We start from the raw sequence: 27,048 nt of genomic DNA, 5'->3' as shown, positions 1-27,048 counted from the left end.
ACAAATCTTGTGAATAAAGGCATTATTTGAGGTGTGTATTTAACATTTAAGTACATAATTAATTGATGTCCAACAGAGTACAAAGCTGCTTCCATTAAATAAGGCTGGGGACATCAGAAAATCTTTAATTCTTCTCTCTTGAAATATTCATATATAATTATTTCAATTGTGCAATTTTCCAAATCTTAGCAAAATCGATATTGTGCAGTAAACTACAAAACAAACCAAATTATTGCTGTATCTGTTAATTTATGGTTTTTAAGTACAATCATTGGCAACTCCGGCATCTGCTGGAAGAAGCTGACCTCTGTCAATCAACAATTTCATCAGTCCTTTCCTCCGTCTCCACGTTACCTTCAGCCCATAGTCCTTCTCAGGTGTGTCCATCACCAGGATGCTCGAGTTCTCAGTTCGCGGAGGAGTTTTTGCTTGGTTTGGGGGGAAGAGGAGATGCTGAACATTGGATGGAGATGGGCAGGAGCAATGTGGCATTTCAGGCATCTCTACATTAAGGTGTTCGGTAACAGAGCTTGTGTTCAGTATGTGAACTGGATCCTTAGTCGTTCCATTTTTGTGGATTTGCACATTCTTTGAAACTTCTGAATGCCTGGAGGTGGATATAACACATGTAGCCGTCCTCTTCTCTACTCCTTTTCGAGGAAGGCGAGTTCTTCTTGAAGTCTCTCGAAGCTCCTTGCTATGACTGTCCGAAGAAACGAGCCGATCATTCTTTGTCCGTGAATAACTAAAGTTTTCACTCTGGTGTTGCGAACCTGCTGTGGTTGCCTGAAAAGACAGAGTCGTATATTTGCTGCCTTTTGCTCTTCTGGTCTGAGGGAAACCCAAAATTGGTGCCTTGTTTGAGATCCTCGTAGCCATCTGGTTATTTCTCCTCCCTCGACCTCCACGACTAACCGTTGTGGTTTCGAGTGAATTAAACTGCGAAGACACCTACAAACAGAGAAGATGCTTCGGTTTCGGTTATTCGCTCATAAAATGAAAGGAAAGGTTACGAAGCAAAAACATACCCAAGAGGTACCACTTCGCTGTTGTTTCTCTGACATAAATGACTTGGGATGAATGGCACTCCGTAGTTGTGGTCCATATTCATGCTTTGGTCCATTGATGGGCACCTCGACAAACAACAACTGAGATTTGTTTGGGTTCAGCAGTCTCTTCTTACGTGAATTACGGGGCATTAGAAGACATGATATGCTGCAAGGAGGAAAACACGATCTGTCAGTGTCATGCAGGCGTAAACTTTCAATTCGTTAAGACTGATACTCAGTATCGACACAAATAAAATAAAACAGCAATAGTAGAAGATCTCATCTCATTGGCATTTTATTGTATGTTTGTTATGGTAGCTGTACAATCAGCTCTGGAGATGGTTCGAGTGTTGAAATACATGGAATGCAATGAAAACATTAGCTAATACTCACGTATAGCTCTTTATTTCTTCTCAGTCGCATTGTACTTTTTCTTTGGACCATGTAAATTTGACAAAGAGACTAATAAACCGTCTGACTGAGGTTTGTGGGAAAGATCCCCCATTCACACACACTCCTCGTCCCTCCCAGAGAAATACAAACCGATTGAATGTTGGTTAGCCTAGCAATGGGATACCACAATAGGCGGGGCTTGGTGGCCTGGATGTTGTTTTGATTGGTCAGGTAGGATGAGTTGAAATTTTAATGATTTTTTTAAAAATTATTTATCGTGTTTTAAAAGTTCCAATAATATTATTTTTCATCAGTGTTACTATTCGGGTGTAAAATTTCAATCATACAAACGGTGTTACTTTTCTCAGCGCGTTTCTCAACAGACCAGTTACATAAACTATGTATTTACAGAAATAGAATATATTTTAAATCTTGCATAAATTTCAGGAACTGTTGCACGGTTTTCTAATAAATAAATTAAGAAGGTTTCCGCTGTGAGAAATTGAAGAACACGTATTTCAGAGCCGCCGATCGCCCCCTAAAGGAAAGCAACTTACTGCACCTTAGAAAACAGCAACAGTCTCAACTCGATGGCTCCGCCCATGCTTATCCGCCATTGGGCTAGGCGTGATCACGTGATAGCGCTGCACCGCTCTGCGCCAAAATTCAAAATCTCACCAAATGCGCACAAGAGTCCAGGGACTCGAGTTTTTCATTCACTCCCATCAAAGTACATTTTATCACTCAGCGCTGCCAGATTAACTCCAATAAACCACCGTCTGCACGGCTGACATGATATGAAGGTTTGATCCGTTTCGAATTACTTGATGTGTGCTGTATTTTTTTTCAATAAATTAAACCTGTACAGTGGGTTAGTTGGAAAGACGAAACGCTAGGCCGCATGTCAGATAATAAAGGAAGATCGTTTATAAAATGTAGTGTTTTAAATTCTATTAAATTTTAAGGCGACAACAAGCTATAATGTGGTTTAAAACGACGATGAACGCGTTTGATCACTGTAATAAAATAAAAACACCTTTAATCATTTTTTTACGCAAATATCGTACAAACCTGCCTTTCGCGAAATGTTTTGCTTCTGAGCGATCTGTCAAACAAAAATAATAACAATGATAATAACAGCAGGTCAGATTGAAAGTAATCAATTTGTAACGGTATTTTATTTTCTAGAACTAAAATCGTCATTCAAAAGGCGTTACACAAAAAAGTCGTTTGTCAACAGACCTTCTTATCGGTATAATTGGCCAACATCTGCACATATATATATGATATATTTTTACGTATTTAATGTATATTTTACGTGCACGCATTTATTTCTTTGCACTTAATCTGCTTTTGATTCAATATTGCATGTTATTTATTGTTATTATGAATGATCTCGCGAATCGTCTGACGTTAGTTGAATAGTTCCTGTGTGTACTGTATTTAGGACATAAAGCTTCAGTTAGATGTAAATATGACCTATTCAGTTGTTTTCTACAGACAGTCATCAGCCAGGCCTTCTTGCTGTGAGCAAACAATGAGAGAGAGCCCAAGGAGACCCATCATCCTGAAGAGGAGAAAGCTGCCATTTCAGAAGAATGAATCTGATGCAGGGTGTGATGAGGCCGATGGGCCCCGCTGCAAGACCACCCCGACCCCGTCCACCGCCCGCTGCTTCCCCGATGGCATCCGCATGATGGACCACCCCACCATACCGGACACTCAGGTGGTGGTGATCCCGAAAGAAGCTGATCTGCAGAGTGTCATCAGTGCCCTGACGGCCAAAGGGAAGGAGTGCGGCCCTCAGGGACGAAACAAGTTCATCCTGCTCAGTGGCAGCAGCACTTTGGAGGAGAGCAAAACCCTCGGGTGTCTTTCTACCGAGCCCAAGCGTGATCTTGAGAAAGGTGAGGGGATGTGACTGAGACTGAGCTTGTTGATGTTCTGAAAACGTTCTGTTTTCTGAAATGTTCTTTGCTGTGGTGTCAGTGAAAACGGAGACGGAGTGCTTCCCGCTTGATGACAGTCTGACCAACATCCAGTGGCTGGGAAAAATGAGCTCTGATGGGCTCAGATCGGAGTCGAACCAAAAAGGCACCAGCAAAGACAATCCGAGTGACTGTCATCAGGTAAACCTCTTTAAAGTCGTCCTGAAATTAAATTCACCCTCCATTTTTTTTAAATGCACATTATACATCAGAGATGCCTTAAAGTTAGCCTGTAATGACCTTGGATGTGGCCTGCCATGCAATATCACAAGAGGGCAGACAAATAGGGGAAAAACATGTATGTCTCTATTTCTAATTTATGATTTAGCCTTTTTTTGTTTTTTCATGTATAAACTTCATTTTAAAACAATTGGCCTTTATGACTGGTTTTGTGGTAATAAAATATATGGAAATGTAGAAATATATAATATATTTTAGTGTATTGTTGAATATAATACAACATTTGTTTTTTGGACCGCTGCCCTTCATTTAATTTGACCTTTGGCCCTTTGTATTAACATGCTAAATTATAAATCTTATTGTAAACAACGATGTGCATACATTTCATTTTTAAAAACTTGACCCCACAATTTTATTAAAACGTCATAACTGGATCCTCCGGGGAAATTTTTTTAATATCACACTCACATATTGACATCCTGTTGAGAACACAACACATTAGTACAACCAAGCCTCTGCCATTTTATTTTTCTCTTTTATATTTCATTCTTAAACATTTTTTTGTCTGCTTTCTTTTAAACAGCCCAAAGCTCCAGAAAAGGAGAAGGACCCTCTGTCAGAGAGACCCCCGTATTCTTACATGGCTATGATCCAGTTTGCTATCAACAGTAAGAAGAACCGACACATGACCCTGAAGGAAATTTATAACTGGATCGAGGACCATTTTCCGTATTTCAGAAATGTTGCCAAACCCGGATGGAAGGTGGTGTATAAAACCAGTATAGTTTCAGATAACACAAACATCTCTTATAAGATTTCTAAGTTTGATTTTGTTTATTTTTTTTTTTTATTAGAATTCCATCCGTCATAATCTCTCACTGCATGACATGTTTGTTCGGGAGACATCTGCCGATGGCAAGATCTCCTATTGGACGATTCGACCAGAAGCAAACCGCTGTCTTACATTGGACCAAGTCTACAAGGTATGTATCACTTACTGTACTACTATGTTCATAGTTGATTTTATGTTTCAAATGTAGTCATCTCTCATTTCCTGGCTCATCCCACAGCCTTTGGTTGACCCAGTGACCCCCACTTGCTCTCAGATCCCACAACTTGGTTTCAATCAAGTAAGATTCTTCCTTATTCATCCTCTCAGGGCAGATCAACAAGATGTAAGACAGGGACCAGCCTCTCTACTTCTCCAGGAAGCACTTATTTTATTTCAGGGAGAGTCAGACAGGAGGAAGAGCGTTCAGCTCCAGATCATCACTTATTTTGTTCTTTTGATCGTCTGAGGGTCATCAAAAAGGCAGACAGTGTTGAGACTGCAGTTAGTTTGAATGCCACACTTTTTTGTGAAAGTAAACAGACTTTTTTTCTTTTTTCTTTATAGCAACAGAAGAGAGGTCCACCGGAGCTGAAGAAAGCCATACCTGCCACGGCCAGCACAGGTGAGTGCTTGCTGGATGATAGGGTCGAATGTCTCATGATGATGAGTGCATGATGTTGTTTCCTAACAGTCGTTATATCTCTGCTCGTTCTCAGAGAGGAAGATGAAGCCGCTTCTTCCTCGGACTGATTCGTACCTGGTTCCCATCCAGCTTCCTCTGGGTCAGTCGCTCTTCCTGCCCTCCACCAGTCCTGCGACTCTCTCCACTCCTCCCAGCTCCAGTGGGATGAGCAAGAGGGTCCGCATTGCCCCTAAGGTAAACACTACATTTTTATATGAATAAATCTTAAAAACTTACCCAGGTCATATTTCATCAAAAGAAAAATAAGTTTTAACTATGTTGTAATTAAATAATTTTTTTCTGATTCTGATTAATGTAATATATTTCCAGCATTATTTGTCAATGCTTTGCTATGGAAGATTTATTTATTTAATAATTATTTAAATGTTTCATTAGATATAATTATTTAATAATAATATTTTTTCCCCATAGTAACCCAGTTGCTTGTTATTCATTCATTTATTTCATGTGGGGAAATAATACTGAAAATCTAGCTAAAATCTGAATTTAATAATCATTTAGAGCTGGTCTAGATATAATTGTAAGTTGATTGTAAGCTATTTTAGAGCAGTCAACAATGGTTTAGATTGCCCCTAATAAATAGCCTGTTTATATCAAAATTTAGTAAATATGTTTAAATAAAATCTATTTTGTGATTACTTTTAATACTACGCTTATAACAATATATTATTATTAAAAATGTATCCTGGCTCTTCCAAGCTTGGTAATGCTCGTATTGGATATATCTGTCGTGAAACTATCCTATACGTCTTTGGGAGGTTAGCACATTGATGTTTCTTTTGTAACGAAAATATTTCTAGTTTTTAAATTACAATACAAATAACTGACTTCTGTTTTTTTCCCATGAGAGCACAGAGTTCTGGCTTTTTGGCCGACTTCTGACTCGAGGTAAGTCAGGTCAGCCAAAAAGCTGGAACTTTGATCTTTAGCTGGTTTGAGCCTGGTAGACCACTTGTGCAGCCAACAAACCAGTTAGTGTTTTATTTCAGCAGGGAATTCATAACCTGAAAAAAGTGTGAAGAAATAAACTAGAGCAAGTTCTGGTGGTTTAACGCTTGTTTGTGTTGTGAAAGGTCTCACAGAGTGATGCGAGCTCTGTGATGCTGTGTGCGTCCACCTCTCAGGACATAAAGGAGGAGCCTGTGAGCATGTCTGTGACTCCTGAAGCTCTGCCCTCCAAAACCAGACAGCGAGAAAACAGCAGCTCCCGCCGCAAACAGCGTCTAGTCCTGCCAGCCACCGAGGAACCCGTCCTGCTCTACCCCGACAGCACTCTCTTCGACTCGGGGGTGGTCTCCGACGTCTCCACCTTCCAAGACACTCACGATCCGGAGGCCCAGCCCACCTGTAAACCTGACCTCGACAGCCCAAACAGAGAATACACTTTTAAAACGCCCATCAAGAGCGGCCACCCTTCCTCATCCACCCCCAGTAAGCTTCCCGCAGTCCTGGAGCCATGGAGGATCACCCCCGTCGGAAAGGGAGGCGTGCTGGACTTCAGCCCCATCCGTACTCCCAGCGGGCCACAGCTGACCCCGCAGCGGCACGAACACACGCCTTTCAGCTTCAATAGCACGCCTTTCAAAGAGCTGCCGCTCTTCAGCTCCCCTCGAGAGCTGCTCACCTGCTCCAGACCCTCTCCGAGACGCTCCACTCCGACCTGCTCCAGAGAGCTACTGCAAGTGGGCACCGCCAACCGCTCCCTCACCGAAGGCCTCGTCCTGGATACCATGAACGACAGCCTTAGTAAAATCCTAGTGGATATTAGCTTCCCTAACCTGGACGATGATGATCTCAGCATGGCAAACATCAGCTGGTCCCAGTTTATCCCGGAGCTCAAGTGACTCCAGTTTCTTTTTCCAAGCTGCTCTCAACTTTCTTCACTGCCTTTGATTCTCATTTACTTGCTATTGATCTCTTAATTATTTTCTTAATTTCTGTTGCTATTTCACTGCCTTTTACTGTACATGTTTGTGTTTTTGATGTGTAGGCCTTTATTTGCGAGCAAAACTGTTAGTGACGAATGTACTTAGATAAGATAAATTTGCACAAGTTGTAATATATAAATATGAATGCGTGTGTGAGAGAGAAAGAGCGTGTATTATAAGTGAACATACAGATTTAGCAGATTAATTAAATTACACTACTCAATTTTATAGTGTTTCTTTGTTTTGGAATGATTTTGAACACCTTGGATTAGCCAGAGATGGATGGTAAAAATAGAGGTTTTTTTTTTTTTTTTTTTTTTTTTTTTTACAGAAATTTGGGGCAGAAAAAATTAACATACAAATTAAAGGGAAAGTTCACCCAAAGATTAACTCATTCTTCTGTTGAATACAACACATTTTTAAAGAATGTTAGTGACCAAACAGTTGACAGTAACTATAGTAGTATTTTTTTGGATACCAACATTCTCAGTTTTTTTCTTTTCTAAACCGAAGGAAGAAACCCACAGGTTGTGAATAAACAATGACAGAGTTCATCTTTGGGTGAACTATCCCTTAGTTGTTTATTGATTGCAGATGGATGTGTAAGTGTTGTCCTGTACTAGAATTTGCCAGTCATTTATCTGGAGTGTGTGGAGCTGTTTATAACATCCATAATGTGTTTTTATGGTTACAAGCATGTCAGAATAGTGACTCATCTCTGCTGCTTTTCTGCATTCATTTGTTTTTGCAATTAAAATCGATTTAAGATTGTGTGCTGAATGTTGGTTGGGCATGACCAGGATGAGACTTTCAAGAGATTTGTGGTGTATTACAAAGCTTTTAATGTTCATTTTCATATGTAGAATGATTAGTGAGCATGCACAGAGTTCATATATGCTTAGAAGACTACCATCAATATGTAGCTTTGTTCATTTGATACATTGTATTGCATTCTTCCAATGTAAAAACAGCAAGATATCAAAAAAATGTACAAAAACTGAACGGTTGACAGATTTTTGGTGCTAAAACGTTACGCAAGCATTAGTTACACAAATTAAGTAGCATTTACTTATTGTATTACATTGATGCACAGACATTTAAAAAGCTGTCAAGTGACTTGATATTTGGTTTCTGTAAGAATACAAAGTTATGTAATAATCAACTTTAATGTTTCTCAACAACAAACATTTTGGTGAGTCAAAAAAACTGGCCATTCAGACAATAGGATATCTTTTGTATAATTTTTGAAGACTATTGAAATATGAAAGTAATCAGCTCTGCATTTTACTCATGTAACAGGCTTTAACCAGAAACATCCATTTTCATTTTCAACAAAGAATACAATTTGGTTTCTCTTCTTAATGTACTTTTTGAGAATAAAGGGATACTTTATACAAACACATTGTGATTACTTGATTAATATGAATTCATTTTAGGACTGGTTATGTTTTGGAGATTAACCGAAGCCAGTAAATTATAACAGAATATAATTTTTTTAATGAACTATCCCTTTTAAAGAATGACTTTACCAGGACATAGTCCTGTATTAGATTTGAATAAAAACTAGATGAAAATACGAGTGATGCCTGAACTAATGGATAGGGTGCAAGGATGTTGCTCTGCGTATGCCATTAAAACAAACTTCAATGCCCTTTGCAACACTCAGGTCTGTAGTTTGGTGAAGCTCCATCAGTAGGTCTTAACTTCCTGCTGAGCCACTTCCAGGAATATCTGCAGATGTAGACTTAAATAATCTGCACAAGAGGGAGCAGAGGTCAATTAGTGGGCTTTGAGTAGCACCATTTTTTTTTATTGGTATGAAAACGGGGCTTTGAGGAATACAATACTTTTTTCTCAGCCCAATAAAATGTCTTCCCAAAAACACTTCTAAAAGTGTTTTTGTAACTTCATACATTGTGTGCCATTGTAAAGATCCCTCACATCATCATTTAATCAGTGTTCAATTCAAGATGCCGTCAATCAAACTAGCAACAAATATTTAGCTTTTACTCTTACGAAAATAAAACCATTTTTGTAGAAACCTTTTTTTGGCATATCATTTATCTCACCAAAGTTGTACTACAACTATCATGGTTAAAGTTTAGTTAGTAAAAGCATGGTTATTTTGTGGTTAGCATGGTTTAATTACTACTTGTAGTAAAACTATGGTTAATTTTTATAAAGGCAATGCAAAAACATGCTTAGCATTACTTACTGAAGGCTTTTTTCCAGCGTTTGGGTATGTATGACTTCTTGACAGTCAGGTAATACACTGGTACTCCTGATAATGTGAGCGCACAGCTGCCTCCCGTATTCCAGGGGTCCGAATACAGGGACAGGCCCACGATGAAGAAACATACTATGGTAAAGATCACCGCAACTGCAAGAGGGACCTGAACACAGCCAACAAAATGTTTAATCAGTACAGTGATAAATTCCTATTAATAAGTAAGTAGTGGGCCATTTAAATGGACCTTGAATGGTCTGGGATGATTTGGAAATCTGTAGCGGTGGATGATCATTCCCAAAGTGGCCAATGCGATAAAGAGCCAACGGGAAAAGGATGCAAAATTGATCAGTTGAAAGATCTCTCCTCTCGCCATCATGATGATCACCAGAGGATACTGCAAACACCAGGAGAAACGTAAGCTAGCAGGAAAAGGAACTGGGAGAAAAGGATGAATAGATGTGATTGTACCAAACACATCACAGCTGGCAGCGGGGTTTGTCTGCGGATATGGATCATGGAGAAGATACTGGGTAAGTGACCCTCTCTGGCGCCCACAAACAACATCCTGCAGAAAGAGAGTTGTGAAATCTTAAAGGAATAGTAGACCCTGAAATTTAAATGAGCTAAAACAACACCCTCAGGCCATTTAAGATTTTGGCTAGATGAGTTTGTTTCTTCATTGGAGCAAATTTGGAGAAAATTATAGCATTCTATCACTTGGCCAACTGTAGACCCTCTGCAGTGAATGGGTGCCGTCAGAATGAGAGAACAAACAGCTGATAAAGAAAACCAAAAGTAATCCACACAGCTCTTGTGATGCAAAAATCGATTATTAAGGTGTTTTAACATTGAATCGTTGCTTTTGAGTCTACAATTCATAATGCTTCTTCCAGTGAAAAGCTCCTCAGTTGTAATTTCACATCAAAATCCATCCTCACGTTTGTTTAAAACTGTTTTGACTTGTAAATAGGCTTGTTGTGTGTATATTTCTCTGCTGACGCTGACAAGATTCTTTTATAATTAAAAGCGTGTTAATGATTAATTCGATTCATACAAACACACAGTTTTTCATCTAACCAATTGTTAATTGATTGTAGATTACTTGTGGATTATTGTGATGTTTTTATCAGATGTTTAGACTCTCATTCTGACAGCAACCATTCACTTGAGTAGATCCTCTGTAGAGCAAGTGATGTAATTTTAAATTCCTCATAATCTGTTCTGAGAAAGAAACAAACTCATTTACATCTTGGATGGCCTGAGTGAGTAAATTTTTAGCAAATGTTAATTTCTGGTGTACTATTCTTTTAACTTTTAACTGGTCAAAGTCAAAGAATACTACAAAGATAAAGCATACTTTTCCGTTTCTGAGATGCTTACCTAGGTGAACCAAAAAATCCTCCATTAAGTGCTCCAAGGCAGGAAAGAGAGACTAAAACTGGTATTGCTGGTGCTACACTCTGCAGAGCCCGACTTGCAAATGTCTGCAGTACAATAAGGAAAGCACAGTCTTGACATTTACTCTCCAAACGAAAGCGTGTAATAACTATCTATCGCTACTAACCACTGCCACTGCATCTGACATCAGTAACTCATTGGCGCTCATCATGGTGTAGTAAGCCACATTGACCAGCACATAAAACACAGTTACAGTCACCATAGAGAAAACGATGGCCAATGGGATGGTTCTAATAGGAATATGAGAAATTGATCTAAGAGCTTTTATATAATAATGACAAGTGAAAAAAAACACACATTAAAACATGCTGTCAAGATAACAATTAACAATGCAGGAACTTCTGAATACCTGTTTGGATTAATTACCTCTTCAGTTATAAAATTTAAATAAAACCTGTAAGCAGAAATAAACACATTTACATTATTTTGGAAATAACTTCCTTTAGATTTGTATACGTTTGACACTGCTGCTAATACCCACCATCCACCATATGCATAAAGACCTGAATAAAAGGCCAGAGGCAGTTTGGTCAGAGCCACAGAATCTGAGACAAAGGCATTCTGGAAGTTTTCGGTTTTTCCTGAAACAGAAATAAAATTGATTTCCTGTCTTAGTAATGCAATGCATGATCTTTACTTAATATCCTTATGATTTTTGCCATTAAATCAAAATCAATCATTTTGACCCATGCAATGTATTTTTGGCTCTTGCTACAAATATACCTTGGTGACTCAAGAGCTCCAGGGTCACATATTTCATTTGAAAACATTCCAGAGTACTGTATTGCAGCAGATAAATCAGTATGTGACCCTTACCATTAGCCAGAGCCATGATGCCTGGGATGATGATCAGAATCAGAGCAAACATCTTGATGAAGGTCAGCAAGACCTGTGTACGAGCTGCCATTGACACACTCCAGCAGTTCACTGCCACCACAAACGCTAGGCACAACAGTTTATAGTTTTACAGATTTGTTTTGACAGATTTAAATGTTTACTGAAGTAATCAATGAAGTAAGGTCACTCACTGACTCCCAGCATGCTGACGAGTTTGACCAGGGCCGTCGGAGCGGCGCAAGGCATGAATAATGGCTCCACTACATACTGGCCAAAAGCTAAAGACACGTATGTGGCCACTGCAGGCCTGAAATGACATTATGATTGGACTCTGTAAACACAGCAAAACACAGACACTGCACGCACACACACCTGATGAAAATGAGCTCCGTCCACAGTCTCAGGAAGGCAGGCAGGGGCCCCAGGGTCTCCAACAGGTAAGTGTAATGACCGCCTGATTTTCTAAAACTCGTGCCCAGTTCAGCATAGCATAAAGCACCTGCAGAGAACATGCTATATTTCAAAAAATGGATTCAACTTGGATTGAAAGTTTTGTTTTGAACACAAGCAATTGTCCAAAATAGCTGACGGTAACCATTGACTTCTATATATTATATAATGGAACGGCTACTGTCAGCTGTTTATTCTTTAATATATCGTTTTTTTTCTAGAATAAGACAGAAACTGGGTTTTGAACAACTTGAAGGTGAATAAATGATGCGAGGATTGAAATTTTTGCGTGATTAATAATGTACAGGTAACCGTAATCAGTATCTAAAGAAAGTAACTAAGTCATGTTAAAGCCTAAACTAAATGAATAAGCATGAAATCAAAAAAATCTAAACAAGGCACAAGCCTGAGAGATCATTTTCTCAGGATTATATGATTAATAAATAGAACAGCATTTATTCAAAATAGAAATAATGAATGTACTTTTATTGTACATAATGTACTTGTAATATAATTGAATGTACTTGTAATATAAATGTACTTTTGAATGTAATGTGCGCTTACTTTACAAAAGTATTTTTTTATTGTAAATCTTGTTTATTTCAAACATTTGGATAGTAGTGTAAAATGTTATTATTTTCAACACAGATGTTAAAGTAAAAAGATCAGAATGATTTCTAAAGGATCATGAGACACTGAGTAAAGATGCTGAAAATTCAACTTTCGAACAAAAGAAAAAATTTCATTCTAGACGTATAATAAAACATACACAATTTCTTTTAAATGATTATTAATTCACACTATTACTGTTTTTACAGCATTTTTCTCTGCTCACGTAAATGCAGCCTTGGGCATAAGAGACTTCATTCGAAAGCATTAAACAATATTCCAAACCTTTGACCAGAACCGAAGATGTTCCTCACCAAAAGTGGAGAGGACGCCACACAGAGTCCAGACCAGCAGGGACAATCCCACGCTGCCCGAATTCATCAACACGCCTTTGGGGGCGATGAAGATACCGCTGCCCACCACAGTGCCGATGATGAAGCAAACAGACGGCAGCAGGCCTATCCTCCTCCTGAGATGAACTGCATCGTCTTTCACTGTCTTTTCCGTATCTTCATCTGATGCTTTGTCAGGGGCCGACTCTCTTTTAGTGACCATCATCTCTCAGTTGCAGCTTTAGATCTTTACAAAGAAATCAAGTGAACAAACAGCAAAAAACACTTGGAAAGCAGAGCGATGTTCAAATATATAAACGAAAGGTTTCAAAAAGGGGTAAAAATAACCTTTGAGTGAACGAAACAAAATGAGTATTTCTTCTCAGAGTGAAGAACATTTGAAAAATCCAAAGAACATTACCCACTATAAAGAATCTTTCCCAGCTAGCACTGAACATTCTCAGAACTTTGACTAATGTTCTGGGAAGGAATACTCAAAGTTTTGAACAAACGTCTTGTTGAACAGAAAGTTAAACTCCTCTTAATGTTAATGGTAACTTAATGGGAACATTAACCAAGGATTCTTACAACATATTATTGTTAGCTGGGTTAATTGTGAAACAGAATGTTTGCATGGGCGTTAAAGTTTTTTCATGGTTTTTCACAGATTTCCCACGTTACACAGAATCACATTTGGTAAACATAGTAAATATTCTAAACACAAATGCAAATCTTCACCTAAGAAAATATGAAAACCATCAATCAGGTTTTTTTACTCACCAGTTAGAAGTATTAAATGATGAGACCAGTACACTTTTCCCTTTATGCAGCTTGTTTTGCAGCTCTTTTCATGCACAGTAACCCAGGAGAGTTACCATCCAGCTCAGACCTCGGACCAAGAACAAAGCCAGCAGTCTTCTCCAGATTCATCAACACCAGCAATTAAAGCCTTTTAGACGGGGAAAGCCATGTGCCATTGTGTGAGTGTGCACAGTGGGGCACAGGAATCTACCATGAGGACCTCCTCTTCTTGTTGAAGCAGCTGCAAAGTTCACTTTTCTTCAGCAGCAACATAAAAACAAAGGTTACATAAGGATCCAAGAGCGTTTTTGTTAAGTCTGCCACTCTGATTACTGAAAGCTCTTTCAGCACATGCTACAGAGTGTTAGCTTGTGTGTGTGAGGGTCAGTCCTCACTGAGACGGAGCTTAGCAGTAAACTGTTATTGGCCAGTGGCCACCATCTATCTCTCTCTTCTTGTTCTGTGTTTGGCTGTCTACTTCATTATGTCAGACATCAGACATGTGTGTTAAAGTCTCTTTCGAACCGTGAAGGGTCTCTATTGTGTTTTTCATTTTCTGTTGTATACTATGTGCCATGAAAAGCGCAAAGTTGGTTAAAAAAATCTGTCATAACCCTGACAAGCCATTCCTCAGTAGAGAAATGGTAACAGAGTGCAACATCTGCAGCAACATGTTTTACGAACATGTTTACACAGCTGATAATGAAAAAAATAAAAATAAATAAACTTTAGCATTATCACTGCAAGTCAGAGAAAATGTCCTTTGCATTAAAAACATTAAGTTAGTGAATGATTAAAATTAAAATATGATGCAACGGAATTGGTATTTATATAATTAACAAAAAATATATCTTAGATTAGAAATTTATCAAGAAAAAATAATAGCCTATTTTTTGTTATTTTTACATTTAATATTTTAGGAATAACAATGAAAGTTCTCAGCACACACTGCAAGCCTTTATCATTAGACTTTGATCCGTGGGTGAAGCTAAACTGGTTTCATTGAAATAAGCATCAGGTTCCCGAGTACGTCAGGAAAGGGCGTGGCGACGTGCGTCATCGAAGCCACGTAATCCGGGAAGTAGGAAGTGTCGCCCTTCAGTCGCAAAAACAGCAGAGTGAGTATAAACTTCATCAGCTGTGTTCATATTAAAACGATTTCATGGAAAGTAGCAAAAAACAGCTGTAATTAGTTTGCATATGTCTTGTTTTCGTTTGCAAGTCCGGATAATGTGTGCAGTTGTGTGATTATGTATTTCATTCATTCATTTCAGCCTGAATGAAGTTATTATTTGCACTTACTATTGTAGTAATCGTAATAATTGATTTAAATGATTATCTGATTATATCTGAATGATTGGAACAGGCAAATTGCTAATTGTTCTTTATCTTGGGATTGATTTATTAATATATTAGTGTTTTGGTTATTGCAATTTTATGTTCTGTGTATATGTGCATCACAAACCACAGACTGCTTTTTTTTTTTTTTTTTTTTTTTTTACATTTTTCATGTCTGTTGTTCAAACTCTGCAATGCATGTACATAAAGAGCATGCTTGTAATTTCTACATGCATTGGTTTAATGTGAACCATAGTGGAAGATCCTGTTGTAAACAATATAACTGAATCAAAATAAATGAATCAAGTTGTTTATGTGTTTTTTAGAGATGGCTGAGTTTGCGGAAGTATCTCAAAAGTCCAAGCTACATCCGAAGCCGGAGGGCCTTACACTGCAGTATGGCACAGCTGGGTTTCGCACTCATGCCAAACATCTGGATCACATCATGTTCCGCATGGGCCTGCTGGCAACTTTGAGGTCCAAAAAAACTAAATCCACCATAGGAGTCATGGTGACTGCCTCTCATAACCCAGAAGTAAGAAACGCGCCCATCTGTGTCCACCGTTACTCTGATAACAACAAAATAGTGCTGTGTTTTTCACTTTCCTGCAATGCTATCCTTTTCACTTTCAGGAAGACAATGGGGTGAAGCTGATTGACCCCATGGGGGAGATGGTGACGGCGGTTTGGGAGGGATACGCCACACAACTCGCTAATGCCGAGCAGGACTTTCTTCTCAAAGAGCTAAAGGACGTTATTGGGAAAGAGGACATCGACATGAGCGAGCCCGCAAGCGTATACGTCGGCAAAGACACCAGGTAGCCTGGCTTCTGTTTGCACAGCGGGCAAGTTAACAAATGTTAAAAAAAGCTTAAGTACATAAAGAGAGAAGTTACCAAACCTGTAGACTTCATAGTGGCCAAGCCAGTAGATCGAGTCAGAAAACAGCCAGAGGAAAATGTGATTGAAAAGTGTAGCTGATTGTTATCATCATCACCACAATTTGTTTTATATTTAATGTAAAAAAAAAACAATGACGACAACTTTCATATATAACTAAAAGTTACAAAACGTTCACTTTAGATATATATCTGTACTTTATATTTGTTCTTGCACTTACTGAGAGCATCTGAATTAATTATTAAATTAAATTCATATGTGAAATAATAATAACAATAATAATTCACTTTTATTAAAATGTAATAATAAAAAAGTAAAGCAAAAGGCAAATTATAAATTATCTGTGGAGCTTTGAGAGCAATATTTTTTTCAACTTTTCTATTTTTTTTTATTATCAACTCTTCTCTGTCTTCTCTGACTGATTTATGATGTGCATACAAACAAAAGAGAGAGGGAAAAAATACTAAATAATATACTAATATAATAAATATATATATATTAGCAACAGCCACCAAATTGTAAGGCACATAAGTTGATAAATAACTTGATGATCAGTCCAGAGTAGTCTTTCTTCGCTCTACATTCTTTGTTGCACTCATCTGTAGCGTGTGAACCGGTTCAATGTAGTGTTTGAAATACATAACTTAAGTGTAGTGTTGTATTTTCTCTGTGTTTGTTTTTTTCAGACCGAGCAGTGCTAGTCTCTCTCAGGCTGTACTGGATGGCGTTTCCAGTTTGGGTGGCAAAACTCATGGTGTGGTTATTGATTACAAAGCTTGAATATATTGACCTTGATTATTTTGCTTAAAAGTTCCTTTAAAGTTGTCTTGCATTTGCATTATATTTTTTGTATACAGCTTGTCCTTGCAGTGCAAAGGTTGATGAATTGCTCTGTTGATTATACAGACTGATGGGTGTGTGTTTCTCTTTAAGACTATGGTCTGGTCACCACTCCCCAGCTACATTATATGGTGTGCTGCTGTAACACGCACGGCTGCTACGGCAGTCCTACTGTTGAGGGCTACTACCAAAAACTCTCACAGGCTTTCCTTCAGCTTACACAGAACGTAAGCGACACATAAAGACAGTGAACGTTAATGACGAAGATTTTTCAAGCATTAATTGCTTCCCTATTTGTATTCCAAAGGCTTCAAACCGCACTGATGATCAGAAGAGGCTTCTGGTGGATGGAGCCAATGGCATCGGTGCACTGAAGATGAGAGAAATGGAGCCGTTTCTTCGCTCCGAACTGCAGGTGGTGCTTTCGAATGACGGCAGTAGCGGCAAACTCAACCACATGTGCGGAGCGGATTACGTCAAAGTCCAGCAGAAAGCACCTCAAGGTTTGTGTGAACGTGTCGTGAGAAAACCAGCATATCATTTTTGTGTTTGTATTCTTTTATGATATAATGATAGAAGCACTACTGGTCGAAAGTGTGTAATGAGTGTATAAATAAGTAATAAACATAAAAACTAATATTGTGCAATATTATTAGAGTTTAAAATGACCGTTTTCTGTGTCTTTTAAGGTGTGATTTATTCCTGTGATGCAAAGCTACATTTTCAGCATCATTGCACCATTCTACAGTGTTACATAATACTTCAAAAATCATTCTGATATGCTGATTTGTGTCTATATTATCAATGTTGAAAATGTTTTCACGGGTATTTTAAGAAACGGAATGTTCAAAGAACAGCATTTATTTGAATTATACATTTGTAACATTCTAAATATCTTCACTTACACTTTTATAAGTTAAATGCTTCGCTGCCTAATTTAGTTAATATATATATATGTTAATTTAGTTAATCTTACCTATGCCAGATTTGGCAGTGTATCACATTTTCCACAAACTCTATGTGTGATGAATAAATTGATAATTAAGCAATATATAAATGATAAGAAATGTTTCAAGAGCAGCAAATCAGCATATTCAGATGATTTCTGATGGATCATGAGACACTGAAGACAGTATTAATGATCACAGGAATTAATTTAATTTAATTTTAGAAAACTGTTATTTTAAATTCTAATAGTATGTAGCGTTATTTTAGTTTTTTCCTGTTTTGTTATCAAATAAATAGCCATGGTAAGAATATCGGACTTCTTTTAAATAAATAAAAATTCCAAACATTTAAACAGTGGAATGTCATTCAGATAGAATTATCTGAGACATCTCATACTTTTTTCTCCTCAGGTATGAATATGGGAGAATGTGAGCGCTGCTGCTCGTTTGACGGTGATGCAGATCGCATTGTTTACTATTACACCGACTCTAAAGGCTGCTTTCATCTGCTGGACGGAGACAAGATCGCTACTCTCATCAGCACGTACCTCAAAGAGCTGCTCACACAGGTTCTACACGCCTGAACCCGGTCTAAAATGAAACTTATCACATGCAAATTTGAATTCAGATATAAATTTTGTCTGTGTGTGTGTTCAGGCAGGGTTGAACCTGCAGATTGCTGTTGTTCAGACGGCGTATGCTAATGGGAGCTCAACTCGCTACCTGGAGGACGTCATGAAGGTGATGGTCTGCAAAATACCTCATTGTACTAATGTCTGCTCCTATTTATGCAATAATCGTAATTGTGAGACATTAAGGTGAGCTTTGACTTCTCCACAGGTCACTGTATGCTGTACAAAAACAGGAGTAAAGCACCTACATCATGCAGCACAGGAATATGATATTGGAGTTTATTTTGAGGCGAATGGACATGGAACTGTGAGTTCACTGCAAAATACTTGAATTTTATAAATAAGGCAGAAAAAAAGTATGCAAAAATATACAATATAAATAGACAATATAAAAAGTATAAGTTGGTTGAGAGGTTTTGATTTGTAAATTCAATGCTGTGTCCTTTTATGGTTTAAATGTAACTTTTTAAATTTTAACTCTCACATTTAGAATTTAAAACTTTGTTTCAAAATTTTACATATTAATTGATTTTAATTATTCTACATAAATGAGAATTTTACTAATGCTGTCAAATGATCATTCGCGATTAATCGCATCCAAAATAAAAGTTTTGTTTATATATGTGTTTATACTGTCTATAATTAAGTATATATAAATACAAACACATGCATGTATATATTTAATAAAATGGCATGTTTATATATTAAATATATTCTATATAATGTAAATATATTGTTCATTTATATATAATGTAAATGTAAATATTTTCTAAATACTGTATGTGTATTTATCAAAAATGTATACAGTACACATATGTATATTATTTAAACAGAAACTTCATTTTGGACACGATTAATCGCAAATAATCATTTGACAGAATTTAACATTTTATATTCCACAATTAAAATTTTCAGTTTTAAAATAATTAATTTTTCATTAATTATTTTGACCCTGCACGTAATCTAAGGATTAGGCTTATGTTAAACTATATTTCAGTTTTCCATGACAATGCAAACTGTGCAGTTCCTTATTTGAATAAAGTTGAAATGCTTTTAAACTTATAGTCACGTGAAACCACCCAGTTTCACATCACCTTCATGTTTGATTTAGTTCCTCTGATGGTAAAACGTCTTTTCACTGTGCAAGTTAGTTCCAATGGGTTCAGCGAATATCAGTATTTTTCAGTTTGTTGGTGCACTCTAACCAGCGTTGTTGCTGATATGTTGCAGGTTTTGTTTAGCAAGGCGGCACAGAAACAGATCCAGGAGCTGGTGAAACACTCAAACACAAACGATGAGAGAAAACAAGCGGTGAAACTCCTAGAGAGCACCATCAATCTGATCAACCAGGTACAGACAAACTCAGGCCCCGTTTACACTTGTGCGTTTTAGTTTTAAAACGGCGTTTTAGAATGAAAGCAATCTGCGTTTTCGAAACCATCTTTACACTACGCGAGCCTAAAACGAATATCACATGACCATCCATGCACGCAAAACCATAGTTATGTGTATGCACATTCTATGGTAATCAAACTATGATAACACTTTAGAATAGGTAACGTTTGTTAACTATTAACTACAAATTTCCCTCAATAAATTTTTTATTTGCTGCTAAGTACGTTAGTTGTTTAGGTATTGGGTAGGATTAGGGATGCAGAATAAGGTTGTATAGAATAAGGCATTAATAATATTACATTAAAGTATTTTTTTGGTATTTAACTCCCTTCCTCTCTTCTGCAGACAGTGGGAGACGCAATCTCTGATATGCTTGTGATTGAAGCGGTGTTGGCCATCCGAGGGATGTCAGTGCAGGACTGGGACGAAATTTACACAGACCTGCCCAACCGCCAACTTAAAGTCAAGGTGTGTGCTTGTGTGTGTCTACGAGGCGTATGAGTTTGTGTGTCTATTTAACTGTTGGACTCCGCAGGTGTCAGACCGGCGCGTTATAGATACGACAGACGCAGAAAGGAAAGCCGTGACTCCAGAGGGTCTGCAGGACGCCATCGACTCACTTGTTAAGAAATACAAAAACGCTCGGTCCTTCGTTAGACCTTCTGGAACTGAAGATGTGGTCAGAGTCTATGCTGAGGCTGACACACAGGTACACATGGTCATTATGCTCATTATACGACTCGATATATCCAATTGTAAATGTGTATTTTCTGTGTTTATGTGCAGGAAAGTGCTGATAGTCTGGCTCATGAGGTCAGTCTGGCTGTGTATCGTCTCGCCGGAGGAGTCGGAGACGAGCCAAAACCTTTACGCTGATCAAACATGCATGCAAGCGGCGTGTCTGAGTCCGTCTGGTGAAATGTATGAATACTGTAAATGTACAGTAAACTAGCACTTGTTGCACAAACAAATGTTTTGGGAGATGACGAATGTTAAAAGTTTAGTCTTTGTACTGTATGAGTGACCAACAATCTTTATAAATGAAAGTTTGTGATTGTTAAACTGTGACCTGTGTGAACCTTTGTTTACAATAATTTCATTACAGAAAAAACAAGTTTTGCTTTTTTAATTTTATCTACCATTTTGATTATAGAAGATAATATCGTTCAATAGTTTGGGTTAAGGTATTTGAATGTTTTTGAAAGAAGTCTCTTATTGTCACCGAGGCTGCATTTATTTGATAAAAATACAGTGCAAACAGAAATATTTTGAAGTATACAATTTAAATATTGTTTTATTTTAATATGTAATTTATTCCTGTTATGTCATATTTCAGGATAATTTCTCCAGTCGTCAGTGTCACATGATCTTTCGGAAATCAATATATGCTTAAGAAACTTTCCTTATTATCAATGCTGAAAACAGTTGTGCTGATTAATAGGTTTGTGAAAACAAATTCCTTCTCCAGGACTCTGAGGAAAAGAAAGTTAAAAACTGCACTTTTGTAATCTTTTGTAACAATGTAGTCTTTCGGTAACATTGAATCACTTTAAATGCATCCTTGCTGAGTTAAGGGATTAATAATAATAAAAAAAAACAAATTACTCCAAATATTTGAATATCAGCGTATGTGCAATCAACAATCTAAAATTAAATTAGAACTCATGTTCATACTGGATTAAATGTAGCATTATGTGATTTAATACCAATGTTTTTGTTACAAAGTGTCATGCTTTATGAAAGCATTGCTTCTCTGAGCATGCCATATGTACTTAAGAGACAGGAAAACGACATTAAAACTGCTATGCAATCAAACTTTATTTGAGTTGAATCAGTTGACAAGTGGTTAAACGCTTAATACACCCAGTTACAGAAGTTTAGTCAAAGCACACAGAAGGTAGCAAAGGTTGGGAGACTTTGGTTCGTCACAGGTTTTGAAAATGGAATGTAAAATCTGAGCAACAAGAACTCTAAATGAATAGACTTTGATATGGAAGTTTGGATTGAGATCATGACTAATTCAAGGGTTTAATTCAATCGTTCTCATCTGCGGCACCAGAGATAGTGATGGTGCGTTCTTGTGTGTCACTTTGAAACGTTTCCTCATCTGTCCTAACTGTTCTGCAAACAAAGAGAGATGGATTAGCTTCTACAACAACGTTAAGAAACGTTCACACCCATGACTTTTAGATGTATTGTTTTGGAGTGGTGTACTTGTACCTAATGAGGACGGTCTTCCTCTCCGTCATCTCTACGGCCTGCTCGTGAGTGAACTCCTCCACAGACTCGTGATGGTTGTGATCGACTGTTGTGCTGCTGGAGATCATCTTCTCAGAGACGGCGGAGCTCAGCGCTGCTCTGTGGGCTGCTGCCGCCCCGAAAACATTGTTGACGGCTCCTGCGCTCACGCTCATGAGAGACAGACCGCTCACCATGTCTGACAAGCGACTGTCTTCTCCCTCTATCAGCTTCCTGCAAATCAAACAGGGTCAGACGTGGGTATAGTTGATAAGATTTTTGAACTATGTGTTTTAATTGCCGTACTATGGAAGCCCATTTCAACTTGCATTTGCCAGAGCGAAGTTGGAATTGTGATGTAAAAAATATGTATTTCTTTTATGGTTAAAAAATAGAATTGAAAGATGTACATTCTGAGGGGAGAAAGTAATAAAACAGGATCGTGAGATATAAACTCACAAAAAAAGTCAGAATTGAGATAAGACAATTCTGAGATTGAAATTGTAATTGACTTTTTCATTATTAATTCCATGGTGAAAAATGAATTGTAATATATAAAATCAAAAGTTAGAATTGTGAAATGTAAACTCTTTTTAAAGAGTTTACATGCAAAGCTCATTCTGATTTTTTCTTAGAGGATTTTATCTTGGAATTTATTGAAATTATTGTAAATCTTTTAAAGAGTTTACATCTTATTATTATTGCTTATTATAGGTTGCCTATTCGAGGAGATGTGGTCGCTGGCAGCCCTGCAGTACCTGTATGTGGTGATTTCAATCTCCAGAGACATCTTCACGTTGAGCAGTTCCTGATAGTCTTTCAGCAGAAGTGCAATCTTCCCTTTAATAGACTTCAGTTCATCCTTTGCAGCCTCGATACGGATCTATGACACGCGATTTAGTGAAATTTTTAAATCAACTCAATCAAATGATTTCACAAAAAAGAACCCAATCTTGGTCTCAATAATATTCTGTTCTAGATAGTCTATAGTTGATCAATTTGATTGGCTGCGTTCAAAATCAAAAAGAGTAGCATTCCTGAAGTTACAGCATTCATAGCTACTAAAATATGTCAGTGGGTCCAGATTACATTTGTACTAGATATAATGTTTTTAACAGTTGTCGATTACTTCTCAAAAGAAGTACATACTGTGTATGTGATTTTGGCTACTGTGGCATGTGAGAGTGAAGGGGGCGTGGCTTTACCTGTAGCTCCTCCTCCTCTTTTTTGTATCGTTCCAGTGCTTCCTTCATCTGGAGCAGCAGTGCTTCATTCCTGTTTTTAAGAGCATCCAGTTCTCTCTGTTTATTCTGAATCTGCAAATGCATAAGCATTAAGTTAATAAGATAGTGCAGTTGTGTTACACTTTTGTTATATGCAGGACAGGACAGAAAAATGTTCCCACACCTCTCTCTTGTAAGCTGTGATTTCTTCTCTGAGGCTCCTCGCTGTTTCCACGTGCCGTGATGTTGCTTTGTTAAGATCTTGAAACTTCGCTTTATACCAAGCGTCCATCTCCTAGTGAACACCGGACAGGAAAAACATGTGAGCAAAACAGTTAGGTTTAAAGGAGATTGAGGTTTATTTGTGTCCCTTGTGTCCCGTCTTGATTACCTGCAGGTTTTGGGCGGCGATACTGTCATATTGAGCCTGGATCTGTTTGAGAGCGGATGCCAGATCAGGCAAAGCGAAGGCCACATCTACTTTAGCCACAGATCCGTAAATCTGAGCCATCAGCTCCTCGATTTCCTGACATACAGAAAATGTAGATAAATCACAACTTTTTCGTTGTTTACCATATTAATGCAGAGAAATACATAGTGATTGATAGACAATAAAATCACATATCACATAGCAATTCAACAATATTCTCTATTTTCTTTTATAATATTAAACAACAAAATTGTACAACTGGCAAAAAGAAAGTTTGCTGCCCTAGGTTTTTAAGAAAAATTAATTATATTAAACTTACTTATATAACGTATCTTATATAAAATAAAGTAGTTTATTTTTGATACAAACATACATGTACGTTGCCATGATTTATCATATTTTTTCCTTATATTATATTAGATATCATATATTTATTTAAATGCACCTTTTTGTGAATCCTCTGCAGGAACTCAAGCTCCACTTCCAGGTTTTCCAGTCGTTTTTCCAAGGCAATGCGGCCGGATGTGGCCGCATCCACATCCTGGTAGACAAAGAGAGTTTGAGCGTCAATCCTTGTGTAAAACCAAGTGACATTACACTTTCTGTATTAAGTTGGACTTTACCGGTCTGAAGGCTTCAATTTCAAGCTCTGCCTTTTTCCTGGCCTCCACGGCCTCCTCGTATTTCACCTTCAGCATTTCCAGCTGACCTGCCATGGCGTCCTTTGCTGCTACCGCCAGATCCTACAAAAGCAAACGAGCAAGTAATGATCAAGTTGTGACCTAAATGTTTAAGCGAGTAAGTCCCCTGCGGTCGTCCCTCACCCGCTGGACTTTCATCTGGTCAGCAATCCTCCTCAGCTCCCTCAGCTGCTCCTCATAGAGCAGACGCAGACCGGACGGCTTCACGTGGTGGCTCTTGATGCCATCGATTTCTGCCTCCAGCAGCTTGTTGCTCTGCTCCAGAGAGCGCACCTAGAAACAAGCGCACTTACACTCACAGGCTGGCCCTCAAAGGAGAACATGGAGAAGCGTGCCTCAGAAGTGTCTTACCTTCTCGATGTATACAGCCAGGCGGTCGTTGAGGGCGACCATCTCCTTTCTCTCGCCGGTGCGTGTGCTGAGGAAAGCCTGGTTCTCAGCGGCCGCAGCGTCCAGATCCACCGCGCCTCCAGCTACCCCCAAACCCATGCCCAGACACAGCGCTCCCATACTCACACTGCTGCAGAGGGACACATTTACAACACTTATTATTGTAAAATGTAATGTTTCTTTTCATACTGATGTTAGAAAGCAATACGAAATACAAGCTATTTCGCAAAAGAAATGATTAAATATTACAATAATGGAATAAAAAAATATTATTACATTATTATTACATAATATAATTATAATATAGCCTAATATAGTGTTATTATAGTATAACAGATACACTATTTGTTGATAATATTTTGAATTAGAACATTTTTATAATTTTACTTGTGTGTCATTTAAAAAAAAAAAGTGTTTTTGCCATTTTTTGTACTTTTAAAAATAATCACAAATTAATTTTTAGCGTTAGTTTATTTAGTTTTAGTTATTTTATTAAGTAAAGAAAACTGAGAATTGCTACCCAGGCAGCAACATTATTTTTGTGTGTTATTTATAGTAATGAATGCTTAGAATTGTAGTTTATGATATAATATTATATTATTATATTATTTTAGTTTAAATATACAATATTATATTATATTATTATTAGTGTAAAGTATATTGTTGTTTTGGTTGTTTTACCATCATTGATATGCTTAAGCATTATATTTTATTTTATTTCTGCCTTTTATTTTCATTTTTAGTTAATTTAAGTTACACTTTTTTTTTTTTTTTTTTTTTTTACACCCCAGCCTGTGTTTAGTTAAGGACCCGTGTCCAGCACACACACCTAGTTAATCCTACTTTGTTTCTACACACTATGTTACATTTACACATTCTGTGTCAACTTTGTGCCTTTCATGACAGAAAATGTGTTAAAATAGTCAACACAGCACTCTTTTTGAGAGTGAAATGCCCACAATGCCCATTTTTAATGCCCAGTGTTATAGGCCCAGCTGAAATAAAATGCACCTACTATGTGTGCATTATATGACGGGCTGCTTTATTCTGAGTCGTACCTGGTCATGCGTGATTTGCGGGACCCGGAGAGCGCCCTGCGGGAGTAGCTGGCGGAGCGGTGGCGGGCGGCTCCTCGGGTGGGCGAAGGGCTGGAGACCCGCACCTGAAGCGTGGAGGACGAGGTCAGGCCACCCTCGAAGTGACGGCGGTAAGAAGACATCCTCTCTGGGCTGTGACTCATGGTGAAGCTGCTGGTTCCTCTGCAGGAGCGTTGTGTCCCGTTCCCTGGTGACGGGGCTTTATACCTGCTGTCCTGTCCGGAGGAGGAATGTCAAACCTCCGTCTGACACAGAGTCAGCTGTCTGACGGGACACCGCGAAGAGATGCACCGCGGTAAAAATAGCTTTCCCGATGAGCATGGCAAGCCTCATTAATGAAATTCTCTGCACTAAAACTGTCCGAAAACTTGGAGACTGAAAGTAGCCTGTACCGTGTCATCAAAGAAGAGTATGCTGGTATACATTCAGGAAACAAACAAGCAAACAGACGGATAAATAGAACTATAAATATTACATGGTCTGCATGGCATCTTATGAGATATTATTAATTACATTTAAATAGTTTAATAATAATAATAATATTAAAATAATAAATCGAATATAATTTTATATTACATAACAAATAATTACATTAAAAAGAGCTATGTTATTATATATATATATATATATATATATATATATATATATATATATATATATATATATATATATATATATATACATGCACACACACACACACACACACATATATATATGTAATGTAATTATTTGTTATGTAATATAAAATTATATTCGATTTATTATTTCAATTATTATTTAAATTCAAATGAAATTATTACTTAAATTATTCTGTTCAGTTCTATTAATAGTACAATAATTATGTATATGAGTTATTTATATTAGAATTTTAAAGTTGATGTTACATTTTCATATCAACGTGGTTTACATTATCTACATTTATTTTATATAATGATGTATTTAATATTATGAGATATATAGTTTTATATAATAATAACCACAACAACAAAAACAAGATAAAATTAAAATATATATAATAATTATATCAAATTAGTTCTTTATATTATATTATATTATATTATATTATATTATATTATATTATATTATATTATATTATATTATATTATATTATATTATATTATGCCTTT

The 27,048-nt window shown here is 37.4% G+C and overlaps 5 protein-coding genes across 8 annotated transcripts; 2 read left to right on the top strand and 3 right to left on the bottom strand.

The window, feature by feature from the left end:
* Positions 1-7: 7 nt before the first annotated feature.
* rhno1 (RAD9-HUS1-RAD1 interacting nuclear orphan 1) lies at positions 8-1,614 on the bottom strand. Its single transcript, XM_043237921.1, has 3 exons — positions 1,443-1,614; positions 1,029-1,215; positions 8-951 (listed from the first exon to the last, which is right to left on the bottom strand). The coding sequence occupies exons 2-3, from the start codon at positions 1,197-1,199 to the stop codon at positions 259-261; spliced, it is 864 nt and encodes a 287-aa protein (XP_043093856.1). The 5' UTR covers positions 1,200-1,215; positions 1,443-1,614; the 3' UTR covers positions 8-258.
* Positions 1,615-2,123: 509 nt separating this feature from the next.
* On the top strand, positions 2,124-8,075 carry foxm1 (forkhead box M1). The gene is made up of 9 exons (XM_043236892.1): positions 2,124-2,245; positions 2,943-3,349; positions 3,432-3,571; positions 4,194-4,373; positions 4,465-4,593; positions 4,681-4,740; positions 5,007-5,064; positions 5,159-5,319; positions 6,219-8,075. Exons 2-9 carry the CDS (start codon positions 2,980-2,982, stop codon positions 6,987-6,989), a joined length of 1,869 nt encoding a protein of 622 aa, XP_043092827.1. The 5' UTR covers positions 2,124-2,245; positions 2,943-2,979; the 3' UTR covers positions 6,990-8,075.
* On the bottom strand, positions 7,892-13,908 carry si:ch73-352p4.8 (cystine/glutamate transporter). Of its 4 annotated transcripts, none has more exons than XM_043236894.1 (12): positions 13,770-13,908; positions 12,972-13,236; positions 11,971-12,097; positions 11,790-11,905; positions 11,578-11,703; positions 11,111-11,342; positions 10,868-10,991; positions 10,684-10,787; positions 9,772-9,868; positions 9,548-9,697; positions 9,289-9,466; positions 7,892-8,827 (listed from the first exon to the last, which is right to left on the bottom strand). In XM_043236894.1, the coding sequence occupies exons 2-12, from the start codon at positions 13,213-13,215 to the stop codon at positions 8,763-8,765; spliced, it is 1,563 nt and encodes a 520-aa protein (XP_043092829.1). In that variant the 5' UTR covers positions 13,216-13,236; positions 13,770-13,908; the 3' UTR covers positions 7,892-8,762. The 4 variants fall into 4 exon arrangements, with proteins under 4 accessions (XP_043092829.1, XP_043092831.1, XP_043092830.1 ...); XM_043236896.1 differs by lacking the exon at positions 13,770-13,908 and adding an exon at positions 13,411-13,490; XM_043236895.1 differs by lacking the exon at positions 13,770-13,908 and adding an exon at positions 13,338-13,477.
* An 863-nt stretch (positions 13,909-14,771) lies between these two features.
* Positions 14,772-21,330, top strand: pgm3 (phosphoglucomutase 3). Its single transcript, XM_043236893.1, has 13 exons — positions 14,772-14,908; positions 15,455-15,663; positions 15,762-15,946; positions 16,715-16,782; positions 16,962-17,095; positions 17,176-17,371; positions 18,227-18,384; positions 18,473-18,556; positions 18,656-18,754; positions 19,678-19,797; positions 20,188-20,310; positions 20,378-20,551; positions 20,629-21,330. The coding sequence occupies exons 2-13, from the start codon at positions 15,457-15,459 to the stop codon at positions 20,716-20,718; spliced, it is 1,638 nt and encodes a 545-aa protein (XP_043092828.1). The 5' UTR covers positions 14,772-14,908; positions 15,455-15,456; the 3' UTR covers positions 20,719-21,330.
* Positions 21,331-21,646: 316 nt separating this feature from the next.
* ngs (notochord granular surface) lies at positions 21,647-26,320 on the bottom strand. The gene is made up of 10 exons (XM_043236898.1): positions 25,883-26,320; positions 24,786-24,954; positions 24,558-24,707; positions 24,357-24,476; positions 24,179-24,274; positions 23,695-23,829; positions 23,488-23,598; positions 23,286-23,396; positions 22,839-22,963; positions 21,647-22,314 (listed from the first exon to the last, which is right to left on the bottom strand). The coding sequence occupies exons 1-10, from the start codon at positions 26,062-26,064 to the stop codon at positions 22,029-22,031; spliced, it is 1,485 nt and encodes a 494-aa protein (XP_043092833.1). The 5' UTR covers positions 26,065-26,320; the 3' UTR covers positions 21,647-22,028.
* Positions 26,321-27,048: the final 728 nt, after the last annotated feature.

The sequence above is a fragment of the Puntigrus tetrazona genome, chromosome 4, assembly GCF_018831695.1.
Source record: "Puntigrus tetrazona isolate hp1 chromosome 4, ASM1883169v1, whole genome shotgun sequence".
Taxonomy (NCBI): domain Eukaryota; kingdom Metazoa; phylum Chordata; class Actinopteri; order Cypriniformes; family Cyprinidae; genus Puntigrus; species Puntigrus tetrazona.
Note: the sequence above shows the minus strand (reverse complement) of the source record. Positions and strands in the feature narration are given on the sequence as shown.